We start from the raw sequence: 22,813 nt of genomic DNA, 5'->3' as shown, positions 1-22,813 counted from the left end.
ATGGTGTCCAAGACTTCCAGTGTGAGAAATCAGGATTATACATTTGGAACAGGGACCTGACACGTTATATATGATTTTCGGAGCTTCAGAGAGCACGTCGTTTTGTGGGGTTCAGAAGAAACATTCATTTGGATTTTTAGCAGCTGGGTTAAAAAAGAGATCAGTTGGGCGCCTGGGTGGCTCAGTGGGTTAGGCCTCTGCCTTCAGCTCAGGTCATGATCTCAGGGTCCTGGGATCGAGTCCCGCATCGGGCTCTCTGCTCAGCAGGGAGCCTGCTTCCTCCTCTCTCTCTCTCTGCCTGCCTCTCTGCCTGCTTGTGATCTCTCTGTCAAATAAATAAATAAAATCTTTAAAAAAAAAAAAAAAGAGATCAGTTCCATCGAATTTCCCCATTGTCTATAAGTCTTTTAGCCTACAGTTACCCTCCCCCCCTTTTAAAAAAGATTTTACTTATTTATTTGAGAGAGAGAGAGGGAAAGCATGAGCAGGGGAAGGGCAGAGGGAGAGGGAGAAGCAGGCTCCCCACTGAGCAGGGAGCCCGACATGAGGCTCAATCCAGGACCCTAGAGGATCATGACCTGAGGTGAAGGCAGATGCTTAACCCACGGAAGCATCCAGGCGCCCCCACTTTCCCCTTTCAAGTTCTAACTAGCTTCCAGGTCAGTCCGCAAAATGGGAAATAGAGTCTAATGAGAAAAGACCCAGATTTTTGCAAGTAGTCTTTGCAAGTAGACCTAGATGAGGTCTACTTCCGGTCAGCCTTTCCAGATTGAGAGACTGAAGGGGGGAATGAATGAATGATTTCCCACTAAGTTAAGAAAAAGGAAGCAGCCACGTGGTTCTGGTGTGGTCACAAAGAGTGTGAGTGGCCAGAGGGCACTGGAAGCAGCCGAGGCTGGTTCCTCCGTTCCTGGGCTGGGTTGTTTCATCAGGATGCCAAGCCTTTGCCTGCCTCTCCCCTCTGCGTCCCCGCCCTGCCCGCCGATGTCATCTGGGGGGCCTGTAGACGTCTGATGACAACACAGAGACTTTGAGAGTCCTTTTGTGTGAGTTCTTGCTGAGGACACCCTGCCCGAGGCGTGTGCTGCCCAGCCCCTCCACTCCACGAGAAACACCCGGCCTCAGGGCACTTCATCACATCAGCGGGTCCCCACAGAGTCCTTAAAGCACAACTAGGAGATCAGGTTGGCGATGACAAAGCTTGTCTAGCAAGACGTTCATTCTGAAGAGTTCCATTTGGTCACTGGTCCCTCAAGCCTGGGTACAGGCAAAGCAACATCGTCTCAAGAATGGGATCTATGGAAAGGCCACCCTTCCCCAGGATGGACCAATGAACTCCCGGCTCTGTGAGCTTCTCATCACACCCATTCCCCAGAGGGGAGGAATGAACTAGTTGGCTTCCTTGGGGATCAGCTTCGGACTTTTTAAGTGGAAAACGGAAAAGCGGATTATTCCTCATTTTCTTCCCTCTTCCCCCAAATTCCTACTCTCAGTCCTGTTAGGAACATTTGGTTGAGGCAGTGGGAATGCTTCCTAATGTCATGGATGTCTGGCATTTCTTTGTTGTTTGTTTTGCCCACCCTGCATCCATTTCTCCATCTTCTAGATGGATACCTTAAATTTTGTGGAGCAGACAGCCTGTCTCCCCCCCACCCCTCATAATTCTGAGTCCATGCAATTCTGGTAAGGCTGATCCCTTCTGCTTCAGGGGAGAGATCGTGACCCAGGCCTGCCAATCAGACCATTCCATGTCCCTGGCCTCAGTGATAGGTTCAGGAATAGGCACATGGTCCAAGTCAAGCTAATTAAGAAATTTATTCTTTTCTTAGAACGGTGCTGGGGATGCTGGCTGCCACCTCACTACAGGTGAGGCAAAAGACTGCCTGAGATTGTGAAGCTAACAAAGGTAAAAAGACAGATTCCTGGCCATTGTTTGGGCACCTGGATCCAGCTGGGACTGAAGCTGGTTCTTTTGGCCTTTTCAGTTATAAGAACTCCTTCTGCCCCTACCCCCACCTTAGGCTATTTTGAGTTGGGTTTCTGACACTTGCAAACAATAAAATTTCCTGGAAAATAAGCTTATTGCGACTTCACCACAACCATCAGGACTTAGAACAAGAGGTGTTATGCGAGTTGTGATATACTTGGATACAACCCACCAGACTGTAAACATGTACCACATTTATCTTTGAACTTGTAAAAATAAAGCAATGGCCCAGAGAAGAAGTGATTTAAAACCAAGGAACCAACCATAAGACCAGTAGTGAAACAGGACATAGAGAAACTTTGAACAAATGAACAGTTCTCTAGCTACAGCAGACTTCAGACTAAAGTTCCAAATATCTTTTCAAAAGTTATACCAGGAAGAACCTTCCAAAGTTTTCAAAGAAAACTTTCCAATTGAAGAAACACTAAAATGTATAATACGCATCTGTTGTGTATGTTCTATATTAACGTCTAGCGTACTTATCAGATATATCTGAATGTGATTATATCACATGTGCAAATGCATATATATGTATCTATATATTTAGAACCACATATTTTCAGCTTTTTCAAAAAAGATGTGGTGAAAAGACTGTTCAAATCTATTTCTTCAGCTCGACAATTTTTGTTTTTTTTATTCCTCAGTTACCAAGAAAAAGCAACAAAACGGCACAGTTCCTGGAACACAGTAGGGCTCGAGCGGTCCTTCTCCCTGTCCTCACCTCCATTTTCAGCTCCTCTTTCACAAAACTAAGTAAAAGAGGGAAGCCAGTGGAGCATGGGGTCATAAGCAGACACTGGTCAATGTTTTCCATGGACCCAGACAGCAGATGTTTCCCGGTCTGCGTGCGGTACGCTCTGCCCCGCTCACTCTGCTGCCAAAGCACGACAGCAGGTGTAGCCACACCGTCGCGAACAGGAGGATGGCTGGTTTCCCATAAAACTTTATTTACAGAAATAGGTGCTGGCCTGGCTTTGGCGTGTGGGCTGTAGTTTGCCAGCGTCGGGGTAGGAGCATGGGATTCAGCATTACACGGAATCAGGTGCTGCTCCCTCTTTGTCCCTGACCTTTGGTGTGACCCTGACGATGGGATCCTTTTGTGGCTTGTCTGAAAAATCAGGATGGCATCAGCTGCTTCTTCGCTGGTGAGAAGTGAACGAGCTAGTACGTGTGTATCACCCTTAGAGTACTTCCTGGTAGGTAGCCCATGCATACTGAACAGTGTGGGTCAGACATGACCATCACCAGCAAAGAGGAAGAAGAAAGGGCGTGACACAATCTGCCCTGGAGCTGCAGCCACAGCCGGTAAAATGTTAGTGGAGCAAGTAAGGAAGCCAATAAATGCAATTGCGTTTTCTTCTACTCTTGGTGGCTTTTGTTTTTACTGCCGGGATAATCTTTCCCATCAGCAGGAAGCATGACAGATTGGCCTGGCGCTCGCCCTTGACTGCCCACAGTGAAGGACTGTGGTACTCCAGGCACCCCATGGTTAGGAAAAGCCTCTAGACCCCCAAGGACATGGGAGAGTGGCCCTTCAGTCCCAGCACTGGCTGTAGCCTATACATAAACTCAAGGAAGTTGCAGGAAATCTTTGAGCACCATTTGCACAATGATGGGGTGGTCCCAAGGGCCTCTACAGAAATCCTGAAGGGAGAAGGGGGACCTGGGATTACTGAGTATCTGCTTGGCAGAAACTGGAAGCAAAAGCTTACAGAGGTGACATTAGCAGTAGCTGGAGTTTGAACTTGAATCTATCGAAATCCAAAGCACTTGCTTTCCTTCACTAGATCTGCCGAGATACCCCATCACAGCGGGGAGCAGTAAGGGGTGGGGGCTGATAGAGGCGTTCTCCGTGCGGGGTAGGCTGTCAGGACTTGCAGGAAGGAAGAAGGAGGTATGCAAGTCACATGGGACAGTGTGGCTGGCCTGGGAACAGGGCTGAGCAGCTACAGGGAAGGGTAGTCAAGTTTACCACTGTGGGGTAAACTGTGGTCAAGGTTAGCCCAGAGCCCTTTCTGGGGTGATTGCTGATGGGACCATGCGTGGGGCGAGGAAAACTGCTGCCGAGGGCTGTCTACCCATCCACAAAACAACTCTACACATCACTTGGGGTGCCTGGCTTCCTTTCTGCCTTCTGGGAATTTCCATTAGACTTGCCATATTTCATAAGAGAGAAAGACACAATTTATAGATTTGGGCGAGGTGGGGGTTTCCTTGCCCAGCTGCTTGATCAGGCCACCACCACCCCTACTGGACAGTTTGTTTCCACACCTCCCTTCCTGGAGACCAGAAAGCACTCAAAAAGGCAACCACAGACAAAACCCACAATATGGCGGACATGTCCAGCTGTGTGACTTCTACTGCTCACTCCTGGTGCTGAAATGGAGACTCTACTTCACTGGTTTTTTTTTTTTTGGGGGGGGGCATTGCAAATGGCCCTGCAGCTCATGCCCTGCATAGCTTTGGGGGGGTGGGGAGGGGTGGTGTCACCCACATGGACTCTGATGTGAATGGCAACCCTGGCGTTGTGCAACATGGCAGCCCTAGGTTAAATTTTGGTGAAAGAGCTATGATTTACAAAGCATGTTCCAGAATATATCCTTGGGGGCAGGTGCCAATGTATTTCGTCAACCAAGAGGGATTTGGGGGGCAGTTTTTCATCTTGGATGTCATCCCACAGGTAATTTATATGCATGTGTATCCATCTGCTGGCTGGGGAGGTCTTGGGAGGTTTTCTGGCTAAAGGAACACTCCCAGAGGAGGTATCCTGGCTGCCACACTGCTTGTTTGCTTGATTCTAGAGCTGAGAGTTACCAGGAACTTGTCAGAGGGGCAGGAGGCTGAGCCAAGGGATTTGCATACATTAAGCTCTTAATGCCACAGTAACTTCCCGTGGTAGGGACTGTTAGTTCCCTGAGTTTACAGCAGTGGGAACCAAGGTGTGAGAGTCAGGTGACGTGGGCACAAGCCCAGAGCATAAGAGCAGGGCTGGGACTGTGCTCGAGGCAGCCAGAGCAGGATGCGCACTCCCCCCTCCCCCGCCCCCGCACTGTGACAGCTTTTAACACATGTGGCTCCCTAACCCACACCCCACCTTCCCACCCCCATGAAAAGGCTGTCATATCCCTTCTGATTGGTTATGGTGACCACCCCAAAGCCTGAAATAAATGTTTTCCTTTGGGAACTCTTTGTCAGGAAGGGGCTAGTTCTGACCACGCCCAACCCTTTGGATTTCATGATGATTCTCCTTGAGAACTCCATCTCGGGGGGAAACACAGTGTCCTCACCTGGGACCCAAAAATCCAGTCAGAAACGCTAGCATAGCAATCAAGATGGCCGCACATTTCTTAGAAAGGCTGGACCTTGAAGTATTCAAGGATAGATGCCCTTCCTTCCCTTCTCTTCCTCCCTCCCCCCTCCCCTCCTTCCAGCCCACAAGGCTATCCTCACCCCAGCCCGCCCCACAGAGGACCCCTCCATTAATACGATCTCCATTAATAAGAGGATGCTTGCATGAAAGTCCCTCAGTTTAGGAAAGCTCTGAGCAGAGAGCACTCTGGGGAGGACGGACCATGGGTGAGTCCTGCGGGGTAAGGTGGCTCCCTGGGAAAGCCTGGGAAAGCACCCTGGGCACAGGCCAGGGGAACATTTGTGCAGCTCCTTGCCGTCACTTGGGGAATGAAGTGGGACACAAATGCTTGTAGAAATAAGAATTTTAAAGAAATGTGTGTTTATTCAAGTGACCACAAAAGTGTTTTTTGCTCCCTCTGGAAACCAGTCGGGGATACTGCTCTGGCTAGCGTTAGATTAAGTTCTCTTCTCTCTGTTCCCCACAAGTGGGGAGAGAGCTTAATTCTGCATTGGCCAGCTGTGTGACGCTGGGGAAATTACTTAACCTCTCTGAGTTTTGGATTCTTTGTCTGTAAGGTGGGGATCATGAGAGAACCCACCCCACAGATTGTGTTAAATAAGGGCAAGCAGGCAAATAGGTTAGCACAGTTAGCACAGTTTCGTTCATATCCGTGACTCCTGATACTCTACTGATTTCTCTTTTTACAAAGCGTCCTCTTCTGCTATAGTCAAAGTTCAAGGTCTTGATCATTGTTTCTTTTTTTTTTTTTTAAAGATTTTATTTATTCACCTGAGAGAGAGACAGTGAGAGAGAGCATGAGAGGCGAGAAGGTCAGAGGGAGAAGCAGACTCCCCGTGGAGCTGGGAGCCTGATGCGGGACTCGATCCCGGGACTCCAGGACCGTGACCCGAGCCGAAGGCAGTCGCCCAACCAACTGAGCCACCCAGGCGCCCTTGATCATTGTTTCTTACGCTTACGCGATATCAGAAGCATCTCGTAAAATGAAGTACCCCTTCCATACTTATACACCTGTACGCATCACACTCTTACTCATGACAGCCAAAAGGTGGGGGCAGCCGTCGATGGATGGATGGACAAACGGCTCAACAGAACGTGAGGCAGACACACGACAGAATATTCCTCGGCTCAAAAGGATCCCCTTACTCAACATGTATGTTGAGTACATACTACCTGCTACAACATGTATGCACCTCAAGGACACAGTACTACACAAGTGAAGCGAGACAGTCCCAAAGGGATAAACACTATTAAGATTCCACTTACACGGGGGGCCTGGAGCAGTCAGATTCAGAGAGACAGAAAGAACGGGGGCTGGGAGCGGAAGCCCGCTTCTCCCTCTGCCTTGCTCCTTCTGTCTCTCATGAATAAATAAATAAAACCTTAAAAAAAATTAAAAGTTAAAAACAACAACAACAACAAAAAACCCTAAGTACCTCCCAGGTTTTTTGGGGGGAGGAACAGAAATGGATAGAAACGTTCTGAAAGGAAGTCGTGGTGACGGCCAGCTCCGTAAACATACTAAAGCGGGTGGGGGGGATGCCTGGGTGGTTCAGTCAGTTGAGCTTCTGCCTTCGGCTCAGGTCATGATGGGATAGAGTCCTGCATCCGGCTTCCTGCTCAGCTCTCCCACTCCCCCTGCTTGTGCTCTTTCTATCTCTCAAGTAAATCATAAAATATTTTTAAAAAATCATACAAAAATGTGCTGAATCATAGGCTTACCATGAATGAAGTTTATGTTATGTAAACTGGAGGCAAGCGAACAGGAAGCTTTTGCGGGCCACGGATATGGTCACTGTCTTGACCGTGGCGATGGTTATTCAGGTGCACACGTAGGTCAAAGCCCATCAGATTATATAACCTTTAAACACGTGCAGCTGATTGTATGTCAGTCATATCTCCCTAAAGTTGCTCTCCTCCCCCCCTTTTTGTAAGTTGGCTCTATGCCCAGCTTGGAGCCCAATGTGAGGCCTGAACTCACGACCCAGAGATCAAGACCTGAGCTGAGATTAAGAATCAGATGCTTGGGCGCCTGGGTGGCTCAGTGGGTTAAAGCCGCTGCCTTTACTCAGGTCATGATCCTGGGTCCTGGGATTGAGCCCCGCATCCATCGGGCTCTCTGCTCAGTAGGGAGCCTGCTTCCCCCTCTCTCTGTCTCTGCCTGCCTCTCTGCCTACTTGTGACCTCTGCCTGTCAAATAAATAAATAAATCTTTAAAAAAAAAAAAAAGAGTCAGATGCTTAACTGGCTCAGTCCCCCAGGCGCCCTCTATAAAGCTATTTTTTTAAAAAAAGCAACAGTTTTCCATATACAAACAAACTCTCGTATTTTTTTTTTTCAGACAATGCCCCCTTCTGATGGATATTTAGGTTTCAATTTTTGTGTCCCTATAAATAATATTTCCATAAATATCTTCGTATTAAAAAAATGCAGACATTATCACCCTTTCCCCTTCTGGCAAGCCACAAAATGAGAACTTCCCAGGCAGGGGGGCTTGGGAACCTGTAATTTTGTTGGACATTTCAGAAACATTCTTATAATCAGACAAGTTTGAGAAATATTGACTCAAACTTCACAAACTTGGATTTACAAGCTTGGGGTTTGAAACTCCATTTTCTTTGGTTCCAGAAAAAAAAAAATTTGTAAATGCTCTAGACAAGGGGCTCCATATTTAGGTTTTTATTCTGTGGGGGATACAGCAGAATCACCAAGGAGCCTGGGAAAATGCATATTCCCACTCCCAGGGAGGCTGTGTAGAGTCGCCAGATTTAACATAAATAAATACATAGATTAAAAATATATATATAAATGAAATACAGGGTATCCAATTAACTCTGAATTTCAGACAAATACCAAATAATTTCTTTAGCATAAGCAATCCTTTGCAATATTTCAGACATACTTATACTATAAGATTATTTGTGGTTTATCTGAAATTCAGCTTTAACTGGGTGTCCTGTGTTTTTTTCTGGCAACCTTAAGTATGAATGAGTCCCTGGGCCCCGGGTGAGGCCCAGGAATGTGCATTGTTGGTCTGCTCCCCACAGCGTTCTGATGTGGGTGTGTGTGTGTTAGGGGGAATCCTTATTATCCATGTTGAGAACTCTTGATCAAGTCAACACCTTCTGGGTCAGGAGCCCCCCTCAGTGCTGCCCCAGGACCTTGGTGCGTACCATGAGCAAACAAACTTTAACGGTCTATGTAGGATAAGGCAGCTGAGCAGCAGCCGAAAAGTCTGCCCCACATCTTCAAAGCCAAATGTGATGCATGTGGCATCATGGCCCACGCAGCCTGGGGGATGCCGTCCGTCTTTCTGGGGTGCGCAATTAGGGCTGCCTATGGGCTCAAAACCCCAGGAGTCTGTCTCGATCCTCTAGACTTGATTTATTTAGACCCAGCCTTGTCCCAGAAAGGCTTTTAAGCCTTGGAGGCTCCAGTCCATGTAGCGTTCTTGGAGGCGGCGAGTAAGACAAAGACGCCATCTCTCTGGGACACACATGGCAGATATTAATTGTGTGCTCACCGCGAACCAGCACCGTGCTAGTTTTACAATTATAATCATCTCTTTCCACACTCAAGGTGAACCTGCAAGGTCATGGCTGTCATTGGCCCCATTTTGTGGAGTAAATGGGAGGTTCTGGGGGCTCCAGAGGCTTGCCCGGGAGCACTCCAGAGTACGCTGGGATTCTGGCCAAAGCCTGAGCTGCTAACCTCCCTCACCCCTCACCCCTCACCCCACCCCAGCCGGCCTCCCCCGTGAACGGTGTCTTCCGTGGGACTGAGCTTTAACGGGGAAGTTTTGTATTGCATTTTGCTTAAACTGGCCATATTATAGGTCAGGATCCCAAGGACATTTCTGTTCAGGGTATGGTAACAGCTGCCGGGCCCTGAATCTCTGCTCCAGGCCGACACTGACTTTCACGCTCTATAGATAGATCTCTCAGTGCTGCGCATCAGCGGGGAGCCTGAGACCCAGGCATATAAAGAACCCTTGCTGATCGCAAAGTAAGGAAGCTGCAGAGCGCTGATATGCGTAAAAAAAAGCATCCATCTCTGAGTTTTCTTTCCTCTTGCCTCAACCAAGGTTTGCATTTTCAGGAGAATGCTATGGCTCTGGGTTGGCCCCTGTGCAACTCTTACATGTCATTCCAGGAAATGCCCAGAAGAGGGCGCTAAGATGCACACCCCCCACCCCCCCAAGAGGATCCACCTGGATTGGTGTGAACCTTGTAAGATCCAGTAGGTCAGGGTCACTTGTGGGCCCAGCATGAAATCCAGTTGGTACGCTGTGGACAAGCACCACCCTTTGGAGGTACAGAAGGCGACAGGACACCGCACCTCTGGCCCCTACCCTGCAAGGGCCTGGACTCACCGAGGGAGCGTTTTCGATGACAAGTTCGTAGGTCAGCCCTCCGGACCCGAATCTCAGGATGTCTCCGGGCAGCAGCTTCACGGCCACATTCTGAATGTGGCACTCATTGACAAAGGTGCCGTTTCGGGAATTGAAGTCCTGGAGAACAAAGCTGTCCTCGGCCTCATTATATTCAATAAGTGCATGATGGTTGTCGATGTCTGCAGACTGAAATACAGAAGGAAGACAGCTGTAGCCAGGGCCCCCACATCTACTAGGGAGTATGGGTACCAGAAGGTGCTAAGTCCCTTCCCTGGCTGGCTGGTCACCACAACCCTCATCCAAAAACGATGATGTTCAGAGTCAGAGAAGTGAAGTGACCTGGCCAAGTCCACATGGTTAGTGTGCGATGGGTCTGGGGATGTGGTCTCTGACTCCAGACCCAGAGCAGGTGCCCACGTTGTGGCGTGGGGGATCAGGCAGCACAGAGGCAAAGGGAACTGAGGGGAGTCTGAATGAGCACACATTCTGGGCAGGGAGTTGGCCACCTACATCTTATAAAAATAACATTTTAAAAAATATTACAGAAAATGAGAATTGGAGAAAAGCACAAAGAAGACATTAAAACCACTTAGGCTCCCATCCCCCAGAGGCGGGCACTGTCAACACTGTGGTTCACCTCCTTCCAGTCCTCTGTCTGTGCTTACAAGCTTTTTAAAAAGCTCAAACAAAACTGAGATCACACCACATAACATACAGCTTTATAACTACTTTTACAAAACCTTGGCATGCAGTGAAGGTTTTCCCATGCGATTAGTTATTTTTATTGCTTCTTAAAAGCTGCTCAGAATTTATCTCATCAGTGAGGATCTGCTTTTTCAGTAGGGGGCCGGGTGTGACTACCTGTCCAGAAAGAAAGGGACTCCAGCCCAGACGATGCCCAGACGGTGTGTCTGTGAATTGGCAATGCCAGGCAGAAGGCTCCTCTGTAATTTTCTTTTTGTCAGAAGAGTGAGCAAAGGTTAGCACCCAGGAGGAAATACTACATTCCTGGGGCGTGGGGCTCTGGACTGCGGCTGCAGGGCACATGTGAAGCCTTTCTCCTTTCAGGACACTGTGTCTGTTAGATATCTACCCCAGCCAGAGATTTGGCAATTAGTTTCTAAATTTATCTTCTCGGAGTGCCTCATCTGACATTCATAGAAAGAGTATTTGCTCTTAGACAAGTGTAAAGTCCCATGATACAATGATACCAATAGCTTGTATCAATAATATAATAATAGATTATATTATACAGCTTATATTATTATATAGTAATATCATAACTTATATTAATAGAGTATGTTAATTTAACATTACATGCCAGGAAGTTTGCGCTACTGCATTATTCCATTTCATCTACACAATAATCCAAAGGGATTGTTCTCTATTTTGCAGATAAAGAAACCGAGGCACAGAATGATTTAATTTGCCCAAAGTCACCCAGCTTGGCTAGCTTGTCTTGTATTCAGATTTGCTTGATTCAAATGTCTGTGTTCTTAACTATGTTGCAAATTTTTATCATACACGTGGGTACTTAGAATATTGAAACACAAAAAGAAAGCAGGAGGAACTATGTTAATTTCAGATGGAACAGACTTCAGAGCCAGAAACATGACCAGGGTAAAGAGAGGCGTTACATATGATGATAACAGGATCAGTTCTTCAAGAAGATGCAACAATCCTTAACTGTATGTGCCTAAAGATAGAACATCAGAGTAAGTGAGGCAGAGAGTGAAAGAAGTTTAAGGAGAAACAGACAAATCCATTATGACAGTTGGAGACTTCAACATCCTTATATCAGTAATGGACAGAGATACAGACAATTAGGGAGGATAAAGCTAAACTAGACCACCATCAGTCAACCGCATCTAATCGACACGTACAGATTGCGTCACCAAATAATAACAAAATGCACATTGTGCTCAAGCTCACATAGAACATTCACCAAGAGAGACCACATTCTGAGCCACAAAACATAACGAATTTCAAATTTAAAAGAACAGAAGTCATACAAAGCATGCTCTCAGCCTATGAAAGATTCAAACTAGGAATCAATAGCAGAAAGATAGCTGAAAATTCCCAAGTATTTGGACATTAAACAACATGCTTTTAAGCAGCATGTTGGTCAAGGAAGAAGCTTTAGGAAAAAGAAAAAATGATCTAAATGAAATGAAAGCACGTGCAAATTAAAATACAACTTATCAGAATTTGTGGGAGGCAGGAAAGCAGTGCTCAGAAGGAAATTTATAGCATAGAATGCATATATTAGAAAAGAAAGACTTAAAATCAATAATCTAAGCTTCCACTTAAAGAAATTAGAATGAAGAGCAATATAAGCCCAAAACAAGCAGAAGAAAAAATTAGGACAAAATGAATGAAATTTAAAAATTTGAAAATAATAGAGAAAAATCAATGAAACCAGAAGTTGATTCTTTGAAAACATCGATAAAATTGGCAAAACTCTAGCAGGTTAGCCAAGAAAAAAGAGAGAGGGTACAAATTACTAAAATCATGAAAAAGAGATCATCACTACTGATATCATAAATATTAAAAGGCTAATAAAAGAACACTATAAATGAATCTATGCCCACAAATTTGATAACTTAGATGAAACTGAGCACCTCCTCAAAAGCTACAATGTAACAAAACTCACACAAGGAGAAATAAATGATCTGAAGAAGCCCATATCTATTAAAGAATTTGAATCAATAATTAAAAGCTTTTGGGCACCTGGGTGGCTCAGTGGGTTATAGCCTCTGCCAGGGTCCTGGGATAGAGCCCCACATCGGGCTCTCTGCTCAGTGGGGAGCCTGCTTCCCTCTCTCTCTGCCTGCTTCTCTGTCTACTTGTGATCTCTATCAAATAAATAAATAAATAAAATCTTTAAAAAAATAATTAAAAGCTTTTCAAAACAGAAAGCATCAGGCCCAGATGGATTCATTGGTGAATTCCATCAAACACTTAAGGAAAAAAATAATACCAGTTCTCTAAAACCTCTTCCAGAACAGAGAAATTGAAAACCAGACACAGATAATTACAAGAGAAACATCAGACCAATATCTTTTATGAACATAGAAGCAAAATCCTCAACAAAATATTAGCAAATTGAATCTAACAATGTATACAAAGAATTGTACACCACTAGCAAGTATGCAGGAATGCAATGCTTGGTCAACACTTGGAAATCAATTAATATAATCTATCATCTCAACAGGCTAGAGAAGAAAAGTCACATGATCATATCACTAGATGAAGAAAGAGCATTTGACAAAATTCAACACCTATTCATTATTGAAAAGCAAAACCAAAAAACTTTTGGCAAATTAGGAATAGAGAGGAACTGCCCCAACCTGATAAAGAACATCTACAAAAATCCTAAAGCTAACATCACACTTAATGGTGAGAAACTAGAAACGTTCCCGTTAAGATCAGGAACAAGACAAGGATGTCCCCTTTCATACTCCTTTTTAACACAGTATGGTGTCCTAGCCAGGACATGCAATAAGACAAGAAAAGGAAATAAAAGGTATATAGATTGGGAGGGAAGAAGTAAAACTGTCTCTGGTTGCAAATGACATGATTGCCTAGGTAAAAAAATCCCCCCAAATCAACAAAAAACACTCCTAGAACTAACAAACAATTATAGGGAGGTTGCCAGATATAACATTAATACACAAAAGTTGATTGCTTTCCTGTATACCAGCAATGAACAGCTGGAATAAGAAATTAAAAACATGGGGCACCTGGGTGGCTCAGTCGTTACGCGTCTGCCTTCAGCTCAGGTCATGATCTCAGGGTCCTGGGATTGAGACCTGCATTGGGGCTCCCTGCTCTGTGGGAAACCTGCTTCTCCCTCTCCCACTCCCCTTGCTTATGTATCCTCTCTCACTGTGTCTCTCTCTGTCAAATAAATAAATAAAATATGTAAAAAATTTTTAAAAAGAAATTAAAAACATAACACCATTTATGTTAGCACAAAAAAAAAAAAAAAAAAAAGAAAGAAAAGAAAAAGAAAAAAAAAAGAAGGCACCTGGGTGGCTCAGTGGGTTAAGCCGCTGCCTTCGGCTCGGGTCATGATCTTGGGGTCCTGGAATCGAGTCCCGCATGGGGCTCTCTGCTCAGCGGGGAGCCTGCTTCTTTCTCTCTCTCTCTCTCTCTCTCTGTCTGCCTGCCTCTCCATCTACTTGTGATCTCTCTTTGTCAAAGAAATAAAATCTTAAAAAAAAAAAAAAAGAAAGAAAGAAAGAAGGAAAAAGGGAAAAGAAAGAAAGACCAGACAGAAAGAGTTAGGTAAAGATCTAACAAAATCTATAAAGATCTATATGAAGAAAACTACAGGTTCTTCTTTGCCATCTGTGTATCTTCTTTGGTGAGGCGTCTGTTCATATCTTTCACCCATTTGTAAACTGGGTTGTCTGTTTCCTTATTGTTGAGTTTTAAGACTCATTTATTTTGGACACATGTTTATAGCATTCTTATTCATAATTGTCCCAAACTGGAAGCAACCAAGATGTTCTTTAAGAGGTAAATGGGTAGGTAAGCTGTGGTACATCTGTACAATAAAATAATAGTGATGAAAAGAAATGAGCCATCAAGCCACAAAAGGATGTGGAGAAACCATGGAAATGCACAATGCTTAGTGACAAAAGCCAGTCTGAAAAGGCTATTGAGTGTACAATTTCAACTCTATGGAATTCTGGAAAAGTAACGCTATAGAGACAGTAACAAGATCAGTGCTTTCCAGCTGGACGGAACTGGAAGGGGATGGGATTCCACAGGGTTGGATTCGTGCCGCCCAAAGTGGATGTGGGGCAGCCGGAAGCGGGGAGCACAGGGATTTGGGGGCAGCCAAACCATTCCGTATGACACGGCAGTGGTGGATACTTATTATATATTTGCCAAAACCCACAGATTATGCGATGTGAGGAGTGAGCCCGCATGTAAACTACGGACTTTACTTAATATAGCAGTATTGGCTCCTCAGTGGTAACAAATGTCCCATTTTATTTTTATTATTTATTTATTTTTAAGAAGATTTTATTTATTTATTTGACAGAGATCACAAGTAGGCAGAGAAGCAGGCAGAGAGAGAGAGGGAAGCAGGCTCCCTGCTGAGCAGAGAGCCCGACGTGGGTCTCGAGCCCAAGACCCTGGGACCATGACCTGAGCCGAAGGCAGAGGCTTTAACCCACTGAGCCACCCAGGCGCCCACAAATGTCCCATTTTAAACCACTGAGCCACCCAGGCGCCCCCAAATGTCCCATTTTAAAGCAAGATGTTAATGATAAAGGAAGCTGTGTGTGTGCTTGGGGGGCGGTGGGTATGTGGGAACTCTGTGTACTATTTGCTCAATATCCTATAAACCTCAATCTGGCCTCAAAAAGAAAGCATTTTTTTCTAATATTAAAACACATCCGTTCTTTGGGAAATGCCACTCACGCCATGGTTGTCACCATTCTCATTGATCTCTTGCTCTAAGAACCCTTGATAACCCATCAAAGAGAGGAATTCTATGTGCTGCATTTTTTTTTCTTTTCCCAGGACTCATAACTTTCAGTTCCTCTGTAGCTGTCAGGCCATTATTAAGAAATCAAAGCAAGCAGGAAGTTTTGAATGACTCCATCAAATGGGGACCCTGCCCCATGTTAGGCCAAGAGAGGGCTTCCTGGGGCTGCCCTGTAATAACCAAGCGAAGAGCCTTGGCTTCCTCGGAAAATTACTAAAAGCAATTTTATTGGGACAGAAGCCCTGCGGCTAAGGTGGGCAGACTGTACATCTGCTGAGCTGCCCACCTTTCACCATCCACAGGTGCATTCATTAAAAGGTGCAGCTCAGGAATTGGTGTGGCTCGGTTGGTTGAGCAACTGCCTTCTGCTCAGGTCATGATCCTGGAGTCCCAGGATCGAGTCCCGCACCCGGCTCCCTGCTTGGCATCTGCTTCTCCCTCTGATCCTTCCCCCTCTCGTGCTCACGCTCTCTCATTCTCTCTCAAATAAATTTTTTAAAAAATCTAGAAAGTAAAAATAAAAAGTGCAGCTCAACGAGAAAGACGGTATGGCAGTTCCTCAAAAAATTAAGAATAAAATCATCAGACGATCCCGCAAGCCCACTTTTGGGTATACAACCAAAGGAACAGAAAGCAAGGGCTTGAAGAGCTATCTGGACGCTCGTGTTCACAGCATTACCTGCAACAGCTGGAAGGGGGGAACAACCCAGGGTCCACGGCCCGATCGGTGGCTAAGCAAAATGCACCAAGTACATACAATGGAGTATTCTCCAGCCTGAAAAAGGAAGAGAATCCCGATGCTTGCGACAACATGGCGCAGACCTTGCAGACATGCCTCTGAGTGACATAAGCCAGGCATACACGGGCAACCACTGTCCGAGTCTACTGATACAAAGTGTACCCAGAGTTGTTGAGCTCACAGAAACAGGAAGTAGGATGGTGGCCACCAGGGACCAGAGCAGGGGAAGTTGGGAATTGCTTGATGGTTTGATGGGTACAGAGTTTCAGTTTTGCAAGATGAAGAAGTTCTGATTGGTTATATATAACTATGTGAACACACTTAACACTGCTAATCCGCACTCGTATAAACGGTTCAGAGGGTAAATGTTATGTGTATTTTACTACAATACTAAAAATGGCTAAGAGGCGGGCATCTGGGGGACTCCATTGTTGGGGGCCGGACTCTTGGTTTTGGCTCAGGTCTTGATCTCAGGATCAGGGGATCAAGCCCCGAGTTGGGGTCTGCGCTCAGCTCAGAGTCTGCTTGTCTCTCCCCCTCCCCGCACTTGTGCTCTCTCTCCCTCTCTCTCAAATAAATTAATAAAATCTTTTTTAAAAAATGGCTAAGGGGAAGGGCCTCAGCCAACATCAAGATGCTGACCCGTGGCACTGCAGGCCCAAATCTATATCCTTGACTTGTCCTCTATGCTTTTCAGAGTAGACAGTAGTTTAATAGGGAAAGAGGAGTGGAGTGGAACTGAATATGGGACATGCATTTTATTTTATTATTAATTAATTAATTTGAGAGAGAGAGAGAGAGAGAAAGATCGCATGCACACGTGTGTGTGCACGGTGCGGTGGGGCAGAGGTAGAGGGAGAGAGAACCTTAGAAGACCCCACACTCCATCTCAGGACCTTGAGATCATGACCTGAGCTGACATGAAGAGTCAGACGCTTAACCCAATAGTCACCCAGGGGCGCCCGGAACATGCATTTAAAACAGTCTCCTGCATTTTAAATATCTTTTAAAAGTATTTAGTGGGTGCATAAAACACTGCGACTTCAACAAATTTGCTAACAGCAAACATCTGCTCAGTGACCCCGGGGCTTTGAGGAAGTCTCCCTGCGGCCCTGATGATCTGGAACCCTCCCTCAGAGCCAGTTCTCAGCCCTGCCTCGTCTGGAACTCAGAAGCCCAGTCTCAGGGCATGACCTTCTTCCTCCTCCCTTCCTCCTCCTCCTCCCCTTCCTCTTTGATTCCTTGTGGCCTCTGCTTCCTTATCCAGTCCCTGTGGGCACTCCCCTTCACCTGCCCAGGCCTGGCTCCCCGCTCAAGCTCACCAGCTCCTCCAAGTCCGGCTCTGTCCCCATCTCCCCCCAACCCTCACACTCTCTCCACAAGTCGGCCCAGTCCAGCCATATGCTGCTCCCTTCGCGTCCCCCAGCCGCCAGTCCCGGGTCTTTCATTCTACCTCATTAACAGCCTTCTGGGTCCTCACCTCCTGTCCCCTGCCAGACGTCCTCCATTTGCCACCCCCGATCCCCACTCACCTGCTCCCCCTTGCCCTCTGCCCCAGCAGGTCAGCCCATGTGGCTTTGCCAACGGGGTGATGGGCTCCTTGCCTCTGGCATCTGGCTGGGGTTGGTCAATGGGGGATCAGAGATCTGAGCAGGGAGGAGAGAGGTTGGGGTACTTACTCCCCTGGCTCCTGTCCTGTGGGGTCACCATGGGCTGGGTACACCCTCCCATCAAAAGTCACAGCTCCTGTTGGGGATCCAGAAGATGTAACCCCTTCAGCCTTCAGGTCTAGGGTGGGAACAGTCCCTCTCTCTTAGTGGCTCTGGGCACCGCCCCATTCTGGGTGGTTTCCTTAAGTCTGGCAGCCCTCTCTAGGAGTCCCTTTATGAAACGCACCTCTGTCACTCTACGCCCACTCTAAATGGCCTTCCGCTCCCTGCCAGGACCTGGAGTTCCAGCAGGGAGAGGCTCTCGGATATATGGCTTTCAGTGGCCTTCTCTCAGCCGCCAAGGGACTCGGGGTTGTCTTATCACCCCACCTCGTCTGGTCCCAGCTCACGGAGGGTCTCCTCTTTGTATCTTCAGTCTCAGTGTGACCCCCTAACCCATGACCATGCTCACCGTCCTCAGAACGCCTCCCCTCCCCTCCCCCATTCCTTCCCTTTGTTGTCAAACTGCCTGGAGAGTGTTCCTGCCCACCTGAGCACCCAGCCCCCGGCCGCTGTCACCCACGGCTTCCCCAGCCTCTCTGCGGCACTTAGTCCGGGGGAGGCACACGGCCTCCTGGTTAAGGGGATGAAGAGGCAGGAGGGCGTGGTGGTTCTCGGACTGGCTTTCGGGGTGGGGGCCTTGGTTCAAAGTGCAGCTCTCCTGCTTCCCAGTTGGGTGACCTTGGACACGTGACCTAGTCTCTTCGTGCCTCGGTTTCCTCCTCTGTGAATACAGACCCCAGTTAAAGAGCGCGGTAGTTATCGGTGAGGTATAAATGAGATAACACATACAACAGCGCTCTTAGAACTTTGGCACATCGAGAGAATACCAAGCCACTCACTATTTATTGCTACGAGCAGGAGGACGGGCTCTGGGGTTGGGGAGCCTGCAGTCGCATCCCCCCCTCCACCAGCGGTGCAGCCTGGGGCAAGTCTCTGGCTTCTCTGCACTTTCTTTTGGGGCAAAAGTGGGTTTCATATGCTGTGCTTCTCAGGACTGACAGGAGGTACTGTTTGGAGGAATTTTCAAGGTAGTAGGACGATGTTTTTAAAATTACATGGGGGGTGTGTGTATGTGTGTGTACGTGAGATCTATTTCTTTCTTTTTTTTTTTTTTTTTTAAAGATTTTATTTATTTATTTGACAGAGATCACAAGTAGGCAGAGAGGCAGGCACAGAGAGCGAGAGGAGGAAGCAGGCTCCCTCCCGAGCAGAGAGCCCGACACGGGGCTCGATCCCAGGACCCTGAGATCATGACCTGAGCCGAAGGCAGAGGCTTTAACCCACTGAGCCACCCAGGCGCCCCAGATCTATTTCTTTTTACCTTTTGGTTCTTGGCTGTCCCAACCCCAGCCCCATCCTCCTTACCGCCTCAAGAGAGATGTGGTGCCGAAGTAGTGAAAACTGGGGTTTTCAAAAGAATAAGGAAATTGAGGAAACAGCTGGGCTCTGGTGAGACAATGAGTCTGGGAGGAGAAGGGAAGGGGAGGCTTCTCTGGCTCCCTCTGTCAGTGACACCCTCCTACCTTGGTCTCCCTGGGGGAGCCCTGCGGAGGGGCAAAGCCTCAAGAAGAGGCTGGTTCCTGAAATCAGACTGCCTGAGCAGGGTTCCCAGGCCCCAGCTCACTGTGTGTGACCTCAACTTCCTCATCCGTAAAATGGGGGAAATGATAGTGCCTGCCTTGGAGGGTCGTTGATCATACGGATTAAATGAGTTAATATACGTGGAAGTGTCCAGAAACCCTGTCTGGCACAAAGTAAACCCTCAATGTGTTACCTATATGTTACTGATGTATTCCTTGGCCCGGCCGCAGCTGGCTGGCTCCGCTCCCTCTCTGATTTCTCCTGGACCTCCGCGCTGGGCTCCTCTCCCTATGCTTGCCCCCAGATTCCACAATTCCCGAGGATTCGAGTGCCGGCTCCCTTTCCTTCTCACTCCGTCCACAGGTGGGGCCACTGCACCAGCCCCAAAATCTCCGATGTGTATTTCCAACCCCCGGCTCATCTCTGAGCCTCTCGGTGCCTGCTGGCCCCCGGGGACTGATGCCCTCCCCTCCTGCCTCTTCCCGTCCCGTATCACCCCCAAGCTCACCTGCCACCTCTCTTCAGGGCTCCTGACATTGTCCTTACTGGTTCCTCCAAAAAGCTCTCAAATCAACCCCTAAGTCCACACTCTCCCCACGGCAACAGTGCAGGTAAGAGGTAGGATTAACAATAGCAGGAAGGGGGCACCTGGGTGGCTCAGTGGGTTAAAGCCTCTGCCTTCGGCTCAGGTCATGATCCCAGGGTCCTGGAATCGAGCCCCGCATCGGGCTCTCTGCTCCACAGGGAGCCTGCTTCCTCCTCTCTCTCTCTCTCTCTCTCTGCCTGCCTCTCGCCTACTTGTGATCTTTGTCTGTCAAATAAATAAATCTTTAAAAAAAAATAGCAAGAAGATGGGTCCCCCAAAGAGATCCATGCCCTAAACCTGGGTCCTGGGACTCTGGTCCCTTACATGGCAAAAGGGACTATGCAGATCCAGAGGTTACTAATCCGTGATCTTAAAAGAGGGAGAATATCCTTGATCGTTCAGGTGGGGCTAGTCTAATGCCATGAGCTCTTAAAGCAGAGCACTTTTCTGGCTGGAGCTGGGCAGAGGAGACAGTACAGGGGGTCAGAGAGATCTGAAGCATGAAAAACCCTTGACCCAATGCTGCTGACTTTGAATAAGGGGGCCACCAGCCTGGAATGTGGACAGCCTCTCTGGGCTGAGAGCCATGTTCACGGACAGCCAGCCCGCCAAGGGGACCTCAGTCCATAACCGCACAGGCTAAGTTCCACCAATCACCAGAATCCACCTGGAGGCCGACTGTTCTTGGAGACTCTGTCAGAGCCCAGGCCCACCAGCACCATGATTTTGGCCTTGGGTGACCTGGGGCAGAGAAATCAGCTTAGTCCACCCTGACTTCCGACATGGAGAACAGTGACGTCATCCCTTTGTGGTGTTGTAAGTGGAACACAAATACAAGAGCCAATGTTCACTGCGGTAGGGACAGCACCGGGCACTGGTCTGAGCACATCCCAGTAATTCGGTTTGATAACGTGGTCACTGTAACTGTCCCCACAGCACTGACTTAGACATGGCGGTAGGGGACAGCTGCACAACTTGCCTGAGACCCCACAGGCCACCAGGGCAGAGCCGGGCTCTGAACCAGCCACCTGGGGTCAAGGTCATGCCCTTGACTGCTCTGCTGCTCTGGAGCCTCTCTGCCTGCCCCTCTCCCACCCAAATAACAAAGACCGTCAGTTCCTCCCCAGCTTTAAAATCCTTTTCCTGGGGCGCCTGGGTGGCTCAGTGGGTTGAGCCGCTGCCTTCGGCTCAGGTCATGATCTCAGGGTCCTGGGATCGGGGCCCGCGTCGGGCTCTCTGCTCAGCGGGGAGCCTGCTTCCTCCCCTCTCTCTCCCTGCTTGTAATCTCTCTCTGTCAAATAAATAAATAAAATCTTAAAAAAAAAAAAAAATCCTTTTCCTGGACGGTGGGTGGGGCAGTGGGGGAGGGGCAGAGGTTCCTCTTCCAATGCTTAGCCTGGCTTCCATTTTCCATATTGCCACCAACATGCCATTTTGTCCTCTTCTTCCAGGGTCAAGTTATTCACCAAACATCTCTGGACCTTGGCATGCGCTGTTTCAACACACCTGGGGTGGCCTTTCCTGCTTGCTCTGCCTGGAAAATCCACAGGCTTCTCTTTTTTAAAGGGGCAGCTCAAGTTTGGTCTTCTCTGAGGTGCTCCCTCACCCCCAGACGGGATCCTGGTGGGGCCTCAACTTACAGCCCCAGTGCTCCTCTAGGCTGGAAAAAGCACTGGGTCAACATTCCCTCCCCACACAAACCCCCCACTAGATGGCGCCGCCCCCAGCCAGTTTGCGGGAATGATCGCAGGAAAATGCGCGGCACGTTTCACCTACTGTCCCCACTTTGGATTTCAGCTGCGGAATATCCCTAGCTCAGTGAACTATTTTTTCTTTTTTAAAGATTTTATTTATTTATTTTGTGGCCTATTCAGCCAGAGTGGCCCCACCCTGGTTGAACTGCCATTTTGTTGTAAAACTTAAATGGACCCCCCCACCCCCACCAGGGGAACTTACTTAAAAACAAATCCCGGAAACAAGTCCCAGGTAACAAAGTCCAAGTACAAGGGTGGGTCAGGCCAGGTGGAGGTATTCAATCAGTGGGGGTGCATACTGTCTCCTAGCTACCAAGGAGTATGGGCCCCCGCCCTTTGGGCACCTTTTGGGCGCCAATTCTGAACTAGGTGATAGGCTGGTTCAAATGTCTACTAGGGTAAATTATAATTCAATTGGTCACCTAGCATCACTGTGGAGTTTCCTGTGTGTTTTACAATCTCATTGGCCGCCTGTGTGTGGCCAGGCCCAACCACATGGCCTTTGCTCTATAAAAGTTAGTCTGGAAAGCAGGAAGGGGTTGTCCTCTCTGTAAGGGGTCCCCCGACCGGTCTGTTTGAGGGTCAGTCTGATTCCTGATGCTTGGCGCGAAATAAAGCGTTGCTTGCCCTTCTCTTTGTATCAGTCTCGCTCCTTTAATCACTTACCCATTATTGGGGTACCCAATTTTGGGGGGACCCAACAATTTGACAGACAGAGATCACAAATAGGCAGAGAGGCAGGCAGAGAGAGAGGAGGAAGCGGGCTCCCTGCTGAGCAGAGAGCCCAATGCAGGGCTCCATCCCAGGACCCTGAGACAGGTCCTGAACCGAAGGAAGAGGCTTTAACCCACTGAGCCACCCATGCGCCCCTCAGTGAACTATTTTAATATTCCAGTGAACTCACAAGGAATTTCAGATACTTAGATTTTTTTTTTAAGATTTTATTTATTTATTTAACAGAGCGAGAGAGGGCACCGAAGTAGGGGGAGTGCGAGAGGGAGAAGCAGGCTTCCTGTCAAACAGGGAGCCTGATGTGGGGCTCGATCCCAGGACCCTGGGATCATGACCTGAGCCAAAGGCAGATGCTTAACAACTGAGCCACCCAGCCCCCCCCCCCGATATTTAGATTTTAGATGCTCCCAGCTAAATTTGCACCCAAGGAATGAGACTTTTCCTTCTCTAGAA

At 47.8% G+C, this 22,813-nt stretch overlaps 1 protein-coding gene across 10 annotated transcripts in view; it reads right to left on the bottom strand.

The window, feature by feature from the left end:
• Positions 1-22,813, bottom strand: part of FHAD1 (forkhead associated phosphopeptide binding domain 1) — a 129,830-nt gene that overhangs the window by 94,836 nt on the left and 12,181 nt on the right. For 9 of the 10 annotated variants that reach the window (XR_009345089.1, XM_059136010.1, XM_059136011.1 and 6 more), the window contains exons 1-2: positions 15,936-16,123; positions 9,730-9,936 (exon numbers count right to left, since the gene is read on the bottom strand). Coding sequence is in view for 9 of the 10 variants with exons in the window: in XM_059136010.1 (XP_058991993.1) it covers positions 9,730-9,936; positions 15,936-16,115 (387 nt within the window). In the remaining variant the exon portion in view is untranslated. Of the gene's footprint in view, positions 1-9,729; positions 9,937-15,935; positions 16,124-22,813 lie in introns of those variants that run through there. The other variant, XM_059136013.1, reaches the window with a different exon arrangement.

The sequence above is a fragment of the Mustela lutreola genome, chromosome 10 (assembly GCF_030435805.1).
Source record: "Mustela lutreola isolate mMusLut2 chromosome 10, mMusLut2.pri, whole genome shotgun sequence".
In the NCBI taxonomy this organism is placed as follows: domain Eukaryota; kingdom Metazoa; phylum Chordata; class Mammalia; order Carnivora; family Mustelidae; genus Mustela; species Mustela lutreola.
The sequence above is the reverse complement of the archived record's forward strand: the minus strand, read 5'-3'. Positions and strand labels throughout refer to the sequence as shown.